Below are 11,404 nucleotides of genomic sequence, written 5' to 3'. Positions count from 1 at the left end.
CTCTGTTACTTACTATAGCTAAGATGGGACAGTGGTTAGCATGTTAGATCTAGAGCTGGGGAGATGTGAGTTCAAATCCAGCAGGAGATACCTAACAATGTGACGTTGGGCAAGTCATCTGATTTCTGTTGGCCTCAGTTTTCTCATTTGTAGAATGGGGATAAAAAGCGCACCTACTTCATAAGGTTGTTTTGAAGATCAAATGAGATATTCGTAAAGTGCTTGGCAACTCTTAAAGGCTATATGTATGTGTATATACATATATGTATGTGCGTATTATGTATGTATATATGCATGCATACACACATGCATGTATGTATGTGTATGTATACTTTTATTATCACTTATGTGACCATGAGCAAATCACTAACTCTGTGGGTCTTAAGATCCTACTTTATAAAATGAAGAGGCTGGACTCAATGGCGCTAAGGTCCCTCTTATTTCTTGCTCTATGGTCATATGAAGGGTCTGAGGGGGCATGAGCCAGTGAATGATGGACAAGTAGTGGGGAAGATGTCAAAATCTACCTCTGAAGAGTTCTGGTGGCTTCCACCCCACAGTTTACTCTGAAAGGCGCTCCCCCAGGACAAACGAGAAGGAATCATTTCAAAGCGGATCAAATAGAAAATAATAATTTATTTTGACCTCATCTTGATGTTTGTAACTCATCATGATTCCATGAAACTGCTTATTAAATTCAGTACATTCAACTCTACAAAGCAAACAGATACTAGAGGGGGCACTTAAAAAATCACACAGACGGTCTCGTATCAACAACTTTCCTGTACATGCAAATTCTTTCAACAGGCTGCAACATTTGCAAACATGCTTGAACCTCCTTTAAAGCCACAGGATATTCTGCTCCAGGCCCTTCTTGTTAAACCTTGGCGCTTCCTTAGGAATATCGCAAAGAAAAATGTGTAAATGTGGATCACAACGCTAAACACTGCTGGTTTGGTTATGTGTGGGAAGTATCCTAGAACAGCTCACACAAAGGGAAATCAGTGATGCCGAGCTGCCAACAACTTGAGCTAAAGTATTAATAAACTGGCCCCAAGTAGGGCAGACCCAGGGCAAGGTAATGGTACAAAAGAGGGTTTCGTAAAAATACATATTGGCAGTTGCATTTTTGTTTCAGGCAGGAAAAGAAAAGCATGTCTAACTTTTTTTTAATATGAATATAGTTTAAACAAATTCTTTTGTGTAAGTATGGTTAATAAGAAGATTTCTGAAATTTAAAACACTTTATGTAAAAGGTAACAAGTAAAAAAGTACAATCAGTTATCTGAAAAAAGCGGTTTGTTAATATTGCGTTCAAAGATAGGCAGGGTGGTTTTCTCCTGTTAAAATAGTTATCACACCCGATGTTGTAGAGTTCAGTTTTTCACCTATAAACACAAGGACTCTATTTATCTTATATACAAAAACTTGCCACATTCAACGAGGCAGGAATTTTGACCCCAATGGTAGAGTTGGTTTGTTTTTTTTATATACACACAATTCAGAAATGGAAATTATACAGTAGTCACTGATAAGAAGGAATTGTATACTCTAGTGCCATCAGGGGACTTTGTGCCGTGGGTTAAGAGTTCTTGGATCGTCATCCAATTATCAAAGATCTTTTTGTTCCTCTTCTTCATCATCTTTTTGTGGCTTAGTTCGATGATGGTCATTTCCTTCTTCTCTTCAGCCCCTTGCTGTTCTTTCAGGCAGTCCAGTCTGCTCTGCATCATGAACTCGCGCCTTCGCCTCTGCTCCTTGGCTTTCACCACGTGCTGCTTCCGCTCCTCTTTGCTCCAGTATCGCCCCATCTTCATCTCGCTGATGGCGTCATCGTCCGTGGTCATGCCGCTCCGCTCTTCTCGGATCTTCAGGGCTCGCTCGCGCAGGAGCCTGTCTCGCACTGGCCGCTTGGTGATGTAACGTGTCCCGTCGCTTCTTATCTTCACCTTCCATTCCATTCGGGGTTCGGACTGGTTGGAGGAGTTCAAGTCCTTGCACATGCTGACCAGACTCATCTGGCTCTGGGCGTACTCCACGGCTGACTTCTGCTGGATCAGCTGCATGTAACTCTGGTAGTGCTGGGCGTGGGCAGGGATGTGAGCGTGCTTGTAGGGCGAGTGGTGATAGGGGGAGAGGTAAGAGCCACCCAACTTTGGGCTCTGAGTTGGACTCCTGCTTTCCTCACCGGCCTTTTTCTCTTTGTTCTCCTGTTTGCTGAGGTCGAGCTCTTTTGGAGAGGGGCAGTACTTGGGGCTGCTGGTCTCTGGGCTCTCTGTGATGGACAGCAGATTCCTCTGGGAGGCCTTGCAAGCCGCGGAGCTGCCCATGGCCCCGTCTCCGCCTTGGCAGCCGATGCTTTCGGCAATTCTCCGCAGGGAGTTGTCTGGGGAGATCTCCAGGGTGAGCGGCGTGCTGCGGCAGCTCTCGCCAGTGTTGTAAGCACTGGAACTGTCTTTGTCTGACTTCTCGGGGAGCTCGGTGATGTCGGAGAGCTCGTGCCTCCGGACGTCGATGCTGGTGTTGTAATTCCGGAAGCCGCTGTTATGAAGCATCCACGACTCCCGGTACTGCTCCTTCAGCTGCTGCATCTTGTGGGCCCTGACGATGTTCAGACACTCCAACTCGATGTTGCGCAGCTCCTCGTTCAGCATTTCCAGCTCTCTGTCCACGCTCTCGGGGTCACTCTTGGCCACTTCCAGGGCACTGTTCTGATAATACAGGCCGTAGGGATTGGCACTCTTCACTTGGCACTTGAGTTCCAGCAATTCCCGAAATCGCTCGCACTCGTCCACGGGGATCCCGAGGAAGTCGGCGTCCGTGCAGTCGGCCGAAATAAAGGACTCGTTGCTGAAGGGCACGTCTCCACTCCCGAGGGTGTCCTGGCTGTAGAGCATTTTCCTCTGGCTCCCCAGAGTGTTAGAAGACGTGGTGTGGTCGTCGGCGTTGTTCTCCTGCTCCGAGCTCTCATCGTTGCGGGTGCTCTCGTCCGTGCGCCCCACGCCGCTGTCCTTCTCGTGCTGGTTCGACAAGATCGTGGCGGTGTCCGTGGTACCTTCGTCTTCCTCACGTTTTTTCTAAACAACAAACACAAACCAACAACAATACTGATGAAAAGGGCAAAGTATATGGCACTGATCTCCCATCTTGGACTTTCATCTTATAAAAACGCATTTGTGGATGTGGAGAGATCTTTATTTTTAGGGAGTGTTTTCGGTTTGTTTTAGAAGGGTATGATGGGCTGAACCATTCAGAATGTCCCTAATATTTCAGAGTGGCAGTGTGATATAATAAAAGAGCGCTGTGTGAATCATTTAGAGTTTCCATCATATTTTACAATACTATGTGATGTAGTAGAAAGACTGTTGCACCCAAGGTCAAGAGGGACCTAGTTAGTTTTGATACCTGCCTCAGAGGCTCACTAGCTGTGTAAGCCTGAGTGAACCCTTTTACTTGGACCTCAGTTTCTCCATCTGTAAATGGGGATAAGAATACCCACAGCACCTATTTTGTGGGGTTGTGGTGTGTGAGGAGCAACATGAACTACTTTCCAAATTCTACGTAACTGTCTGTAGCAATGGTGGCTGTTAGTATTTCCAGCCCTTTGTGTTTTAATAAAACCTTCCTGTTCGTGCTAAAATCACTCTTCCACTAAAAGAAATGTGATGACTCTTTAGAAGATCATTTGTTTCTGTTGATGGGTCAATGATGTCATAGGTACTCACTAAGCCCATTTCAGGCAGTCAGCAATACAAGTTTTATTTTTCAACTTAAGAACTCAGAACAGTGATACTCTCCTGGCCAAGAATGTTTGTTAATAGCTTGAATTCTATTAGTTATGGAATGGAAAAGCACTTCTATTATTTCCATCCTATACTCAAGCTAGCTTGAACACAGCTAGGCAGAACATTGAAAGTCTCCATTCATTGCCAGCTCCCACAGTGCTGATTACAACCCTTCTCTCCTAATGGGAATTTCCCATCTAGGCTCCCATGGGAATTTCTGGTTGGCATTTATAATGGTCTTCCAAATTTGGGTTCTACTGGGAGAGGGTGGTGAGGGAAAAGGGATAAGGATCGCTCATTCTGGGCTAAGTGCCCATCCGTCTGTATGTATGTACACATTCTGACCTGCTGAAGCACGCTAGCCGTGAACTGCATAGCTTGGTGGTGCTGTTCTTCCAACATGTCCATGTGTAAGTCATCCAGGAAATCGTTTCTGTCGTCATCCAGCCACCCTTCATCCAGCTGTGGGAAGGGGAAGCAGAGATAAGGCTTCAGCAGGACTTAGGTCTATTTACACTGTCTTACTTGTTCCAACACTCCATCTCCTGAATCTCCTCTGCTTCTGAACTGGCTTTCCCTCATGTCTGGAATTCCTTCCTTCTCTCCCTCCATCACTTACTTTCCTTGGCTTCATTCAAGGCTCACCTCAAGTCTTACCTTCCTCAGGAGACCTTTCCTGATCCTCTAAACTGCTAGTACATTCCCTTCTGCAATTATCTCTCCTCTGCTCTCTCTCTATCTCTTAAGTATCTATGTATTTGCAAATTAGATCCCTTTCCTCCTTTAGAACATGTGATCCTCAAAGAAAGGGACTGTTGGTCTTTCTTTATGTCCCTAATGATCCACAGGACCAGGCACATAGTAATCACTTGGCAAATGCTCGACAGTGATTGACTGAATACAACTTGTGTATTTTTCTGCTTTCTTAGGAAATCTCTAGGTCCTCTCTTTAAAGAAAGAAGAGCAAGGTACTCTGGAAACTCATTAAAATTTACTGGAAGAAACTCTTCTCCATTAATTTCCCTTTCTTCCCGGGACAGCTGTCCTACACACAATGTCATCGTTTTCACAGAACTGTGCTAAACATTGGGGATGAAAAATGAAATCCAAGGTGTCCCTTGTACTTAGACAAGCCTATAAGGTTTCACAGAAGGGTAGCCAAGGACAAGAAGTCAGGAGCCCAGGTTCCATACCTGAATCTGGAACCTTAAGCTTTTTGCTATTCAACTGTGTCTAATTCTTCATGACCCCATTTGGTTTTTTGTTTTTGTTTTGCTTTTTGGAGGGGGAAGGGCAAGGCAATTGGGGTTGACTTGCCCAAGGTCACACAGCTAGTAATTATCAGGAAGATGAATTTTCCTGACTCTAGGCCAGGCACTCTATCCACTCACTGCACCACCTAATTACCCCCCCCCCCAAATCACTTCTTTCCTTATCTGTAAACTGAGTTTACTGAACTAGTGTAGGGGTCCTTAAACTTTTTTCTGTGTCTTAGAACCCTGGAAGCCTTGAAACCTTGGCAAAATCTATAGAACCCTTCTCGGAATCATGTTTTTAAATGCACAAGACAAAGTTACATATGATTACAAACCACTTGAAATGTAGTCATGGATTTTTTTTTCTAAAAACAAGATCATGGGCCCAGGTTAAGAATCCATGATGTTAATGACTGCTAAAGTCCCTGCCTTCCAGCAATATCATCATCACTTAATCCCTTATCCCCTTTTGTGATCGCTTCTCATTTGTTTTTCAGTTTGGGTCTCTACATATAAGGTAGAATGGGACCTAGTCCAGAGTTTCAACCTCTTCATTCTTCTTCCTCCACTTTACCTGGCCAAATGAAGGTCAGAGAATTTCTTTAGTGGCAATCTATACTTCATCACTGCCTTCAGAAACTGTGCGGGAGACTGAAGTTATAGTTATCAAGTTGTGTTCCTCATTCAAGATGAGTAGATTGTGCATATGAAATACATGTTCCTAGAAAGGACAACGAAAGACTACCACTCCCTGCCAAATTACCTTGCATTTATTTTGTTTATACCTAATTGTGTATATCTCATCTGCAAGATGAGTTGGAGAAGGAAATGGTAAACCATTCCAGTATCTCTGCCAAGACAACCCTAAATGGGGTCAGGAAAAGTTGGATATGACTGAAAAATAATGTATACACTCCCGTATAGAATGTAAGCTCCTTGAGGTTAGGGAGTGTTTCTTTTTTGTCTCTAGTAACTAGCACAGAAGCACTTAGTAAATGCTTATCAATTGAAGGATTAGGTTGTAACCTTGCTAATGTCCTATTAGGGGTCAATCTTGAAAGAGGAGGAATACCTGAAAGAAACTGAAGCATTTATGGAATTCAACAATGACCCTTCTATGTTCTTGGGGCTACAAGAGAAATGATTATTAATAACCAATGATTTGGGGAGACCCAGACTTCCCCCTTTTTCTATAGTCCTCATTTCAAAGTTCAGTAACTTGAAAGACATTACTGATAATTGAATTAACTTCTCCCAATCTTTGTCAGACACCATCCAAATTTACAAGGCATTTAATCTAAAATGGGGAAGCCCACTGTGTTCAGGTGGGGCTAAAATCTTTGATTAGATTGCACAAAACTAGGGGTGGTCTGGCTGTAGAGAGCCAGTTCCTCATTGGAGTGAGCCCACTTCTCATTGTAATATTCATTCTCTCATTAATTGTTAATCCATCAGAATTGATTGCCACCCTCTGGAACACCCATTTTTTTCCTAGGGCATATAAGCCATGAACCTGTTGCCATGATGATCTTTGGCATTCGAGAATGTCACTGACCTCTTTTATTGAAGTGCTAGCAGTATTAATAAAATGACTATCCAGAAATTCTGTCTCTCAAACTTTCTAAAAGTCACAACTAAATGCCAAGAATACAAAGATAAATGGCCCTGTCCTCAATAAGTTTATGACACTGGACTGGAATGCTCTCTTTTCTCTTTGATTTCTTTTTTTCTGGTTCCTAGATTTTGTTGTTGCCCTAGAACAGTGATCCATTAGCCCTAAATAGATACTAAGGCAGAAATCTTTTCTTTAGAAGGCAAACAATAAAATGGATTCTGAAACACAGTAGAAATTCATCTACCTGGCCAAAGCAGAGTTAGCACTCAAGGTAAGAATAATTACTTATAACATACTTTATTGAACTAGAGAGACAGGTGCTGACATTAAACCATGAAGGACAAACAAAAGAAATGTCCTTGTACACATGTGAAGCTGCCATACCTGGAGTTCAGGTCTTGCTATGAGCAAGGAGACATTCTTGCTTTCTTCACTTGTAAGGAGCGCCACGGCTTCCTCTCGGTTTTGTACCTCTATACCATTAATCTAAAAAAAAAAAGGGTACAGTCATTCGATCAGTCTGTGTGTAGGGACTTTATCCATCCTGGCTCTGCATAACCCCACCATCAGCCCTGGACTCCCAGAACCTCCCTTATTCCCACCCAGAGCCTCATTTATCATGCCCAGCCTGTCTCCAAACATAGCAAAGGCCTTATACCATCGCCTTTTTCTCTTGGCACCCGCCTATGAGAAAGCCAATGCTGGTTTAGCTGATGAGGTAACTGCATTGCTGAAGCAATAAACAGCACAGGTGGCATTGGGTGGATTATCACTGAGATGCAACAGGCAGCAAAGAGAGGTGTTGTGCTGGGGCATGGGGAAAGGAAGGTAAAGGCATGGAAGTGTGTGTAATGAGGGTGCTGAATCAGGAGTGTGCGTGGGAAAAACTCAAGTCATACTACACGTAGACTTGGAGGTAACTAGCACACCAGAAGGAAGATAAGAGAGAGACAGAGAGAGGCAGATAGAGACAGAGAGACAGAGACAGACAGAGGCAGAGAGGAAGAGAGACAGAGAGGGAGAGAGACAGAGAGAGAGAAAGAGACAGAGAGACAGACAGACAGACACAGAGAGACAGAGAGAGAAAGAGACAGAGATAGAGACAGAGACAGAGAGGGAATGAGACAGAGATAGAAAGAAGCAACTTTGCTAATGAGTCTAGTTTTGACCCTGTAGTTTCTTAGATTATTTAGGAGAATGATACATGATGAATTGGAAATTGGTGAGTGTACAATGAGTCAGAGGAAGGCACAGAACCCCTAGCCCTGAAACAGAACAAAGCAGAGCCTTGTGGGATGCTGAGATCAAATGAATAAGCATTTACAAAGCACTGTACTGAGTTCTGGGGCTGAAGATTGAAAATAGTATCATAAGTTATGGCTTTAGAGTTGGAAGAAACCTTCTGAACCATCTAGCCCATTCTTCCCACCCTCCATTTTGCACGATCAGAGAACCAGAGCAATAGCTTTACCCCACGGTCCAACAGGAAGTAAGGGGCAGGATTCCATTGTTCCCTGTTGCCCCTTTCGGCTCTAACAGTCTATGAGAACTCCGTGCTAGAGACAGGAGTTAAAAAAGTGATGAATGGACACCTGACCAGAAGTAACTGGAGTCCTTCAGGAAGATGGATGACTATAATATGGAAGGTCTTACTGAGGTGAAAATGAACTTTTAAGACAAAAAGACTATCCTTAAGAGCAGCTCCATGAAGTGGGCTAATTATTCAGCCATGCAAACTAGGAACAATTCAATTAATTTTACTGAAATCTTCTAAAGATTATTTTCTACCTGGGGGGGGGGGAGCAGAACTTGAAAAACTTGGTCTATAAATAATTTCAGGGAACTTAAAGGAGAGTTGGAAATAGAGACTCTGCTAAATGTCTTCTGCAAGTCTCAACTTGCAATATCGGACCCATCCATTATCATTAATCTCTAAATGGCAAGAAGTCAAAGTCTTTGGTATTAAATCCAGCCATTGCATCCTATGTTCTGGCTGTATGCATAGAGTGCAGGGTATTAATGTTAATGGGAGGCCCAGGAGGGCTAGAAGTAATAATAATAGGTAGCATTTTACAGGACTTGCAGGTTAGCAAAGCCTTTTACAAATAGCTCATTTGAGCTTTATAACAACCCTGAGAGGTGGGTGCTATTATCTTCCTACTACAAATGAGGAATTAAGGCTGAAAGGGCTGAGTGCCTTGCCCAGTGCTATCACAGCCTAAGTATCGGGGGGTGAGATGCTAACTCAGGCTTTACTGACTTACAGTGCCCTAGCTAATACCTTTGGGGATGATGCTTGTTTTATTGGACTCCATAACTGGGAGAAACAGCTCAAGCTGCAAAGGGATATATTGAGGTCTGAGACTAGAAAAACTTCCTAAGAATTAGAGTTGCCCACAAGTAGAATGAGATAACTCAGGAGGTAATAATTATCAAAAATAATGATTTATGTAGGGCTTTGAACTTTGTGAAATGCTTTGTAAATATTATTTTGATGATACAACCCTGGGAGATAGGTTCTATTATTATTATTCCCATTTTACAGTTGAGGAAACTGAGGCAGGCAGAGGTTAAGTGAGTTGCCTAGGGGAGGCTAGGTGACACAGTAAATAGTGCATTGGCCCTGGAGTCAGGAGGACCTGAGTTCAAATGTGGCTTCAGACATTTAACACTTACTAGCCGTGTGACCTTGGGCAAGTCACTTAACCCCAACTGCCCTGCCCTCCTTCCTCCCCCCCAAAAATAAGCAAATAAAAAAGTGAGTTGCCCAGGGTCCCACAGCCAATAGGTATCTGAGGTCACATGTGAACTGAGGTCTTCCTGACTCCAGGTCCAGAGCTCTATTCACTCACTACCTAGCTGCCTCTTTAAAGAGGTACATAGTGGGTTCTTTTGTCACTTGAGGTCCTTAAGTAGGAATTGGATGATCTTTTGTTGGGGAGGAGAGGAGAAGAGACTGGTTTGGACTAGTTCCCCCAAGGTTACTGCCAATCTTGACATTCTGTGCTTGTACAGAAGGAGGTCTAAATGGGCAAATACACAAACCAGCAGGCAACCTACTTGGATGATCCGGTCTCCCTCTCGTATGCGTCCATCCTTTGCAGCAATGCTGTTGGGATCAATCTGAAAGACAGAGGAGGGGAGTTAGTCTCTTTCAGCTCCAAGCACCTATGAGTTCAACCACAGAGATGTACAGTCCCGATGCCCACTGGACCCACTTAGAAGCAAACAATGAAAGAGTTTCAAAAGTCAGCCTCTAATAAACGCCGTCACCCTTAGGGAAACTGCTTGGTATTATCTTTGTAGAGAAAAGGGCAGTTTGCCAGCTGACAAGCAAGGGGCAAAAGGGTGGGATTGTTTTATCTCCATCCCCTTTTTGGAGGTGACCGAAACCTCAGCCAATATCTGAAATGAACCTATTACATGTTGCTCCACTGTCTGGTCTGTTATGCTCACAAATGCACAGCCAGTATCCCAGAAATAGTGTCTGATGACAAGAATAACACTGGGCACAATGATCCAAGACAGGCCCAAAGGACTAATGATCAAGCATACTATCCGCCTCCAGAGAAAGAATATCGGTTGAATACAGACTGAAGCATGCTTTCTTTCCTTCATTTTTTCCCCTTTTATTTGAGTCTTCTTGTACAAAAATGGCTAATATGGAAACGTTTTACATAATTCCACATCTATAACCTACACCTGGTTTCTTATCATCCCAGGGAGCGGGGAGGAAATGGAGATAAGGAGGGAGACAGAATTTGGAACTCAAAACTTCAAACAAAAATGCTTAAAAAATTGGTGAAAGAAGTGGACGACCGTGGGGCTTTTGTGCCCATAAGTAACAGCCAAATAGTGAAAAGATGAGGAAGCACTAACAGATAACAATGTTTTTCCTTATGGTTTCTATCAATGTTATATGATATTTAGAAAACTTTTATATCACAATGACTGAAGATTCCCAAATTCTAGAGAGAACTACAGACTAGTGTTTAGAAAAGGAAGGGTCCCCAAATAACACGAGGGCCAAAGGATCATAAAGCCAGCAAGGGTTGTCAATCAAATGTATTTGTTCACAGACCACCATTATGTTAGGCTTAGGGCATTCATTCTATTTCCTCCAGATATTAAGGACCAAAACCCCACACATCCCATGTTTGTTTTGGGGGGTCCAGATCTGGATTTCATCAACACAGGGAACTAGAGGTGCAGACACTTTCTCTGCAGAAGCAAATCAGGAACTGTCACTTGCAGTCTTAAAGGGTCACTGAGAAGTTAAAGTGACTTGCCCAGGGTCACATGGCCACTGTCAGAGGCAGGACTTGACCTTGGGGTTTACTAACTCCAAGGCACCTTGTTATAGATATGCCTTCTACCCACTATGCCATGAAGCCTCCCATCCCTTGGACACCTAGGTCAAAAATAAGATAAATCAGTTGCATTGTGGAAAACCTAGAAATTGCCAAGGTGTTCACTATTACCAGGTACCTATAAGTTATAGCCCATGAATGCTTGGGTGCTTATAAGTCCTGGAAAAAGAGTTAGAGAAGAAACTCTAAAGCCTACCTATTAGCCAGAAGTTTTCACCATGTCTCCCTCCTCTCCCCATCCCACTGTCTCTCTTTATCTCTCCTTTTCTTCCTTATTCATTCTCTCTATGCATTTCTGTCTATTTCTCTCTGTCTGCCCCTCCTCTGTTTGTCTCCTTCTCCTCTGAATCTATGTATTTCTGTCTCTCTGAATCTCTA

At 43.3% G+C, this 11,404-nt stretch overlaps 1 protein-coding gene across 3 annotated transcripts in view; it reads right to left on the bottom strand.

Moving 5' to 3' along the window:
• Nucleotides 1–604: 604 nt before the first annotated feature.
• The window catches only part of PDZRN3 (PDZ domain containing ring finger 3), a 285,242-nt gene continuing 274,442 nt past the window's right edge, over nt 605–11,404 (bottom strand). For all 3 annotated transcript variants that reach the window (XM_069084083.1, XM_069084085.1, XM_069084086.1), the window contains 4 exons: nt 9,717–9,779; nt 7,041–7,142; nt 4,131–4,247; nt 605–3,077 (listed from right to left, as the gene is read on the bottom strand). In XM_069084083.1, coding sequence (XP_068940184.1) covers nt 1,515–3,077; nt 4,131–4,247; nt 7,041–7,142; nt 9,717–9,779 — 1,845 coding nt within the window. In that variant the 3' untranslated portion in view covers nt 605–1,514. The remainder of the gene's footprint in view (nt 3,078–4,130; nt 4,248–7,040; nt 7,143–9,716; nt 9,780–11,404) is intronic.

The sequence above is a fragment of the Petaurus breviceps genome, unplaced genomic scaffold, assembly GCF_028583685.1.
Source record: "Petaurus breviceps papuanus isolate PSGF00001 unplaced genomic scaffold, PetGlider_PUasm1.0 174, whole genome shotgun sequence".
Lineage (NCBI taxonomy): Eukaryota > Metazoa > Chordata > Mammalia > Diprotodontia > Petauridae > Petaurus > Petaurus breviceps.
Note: the sequence above shows the minus strand (reverse complement) of the source record. Positions and strands in the feature narration are given on the sequence as shown.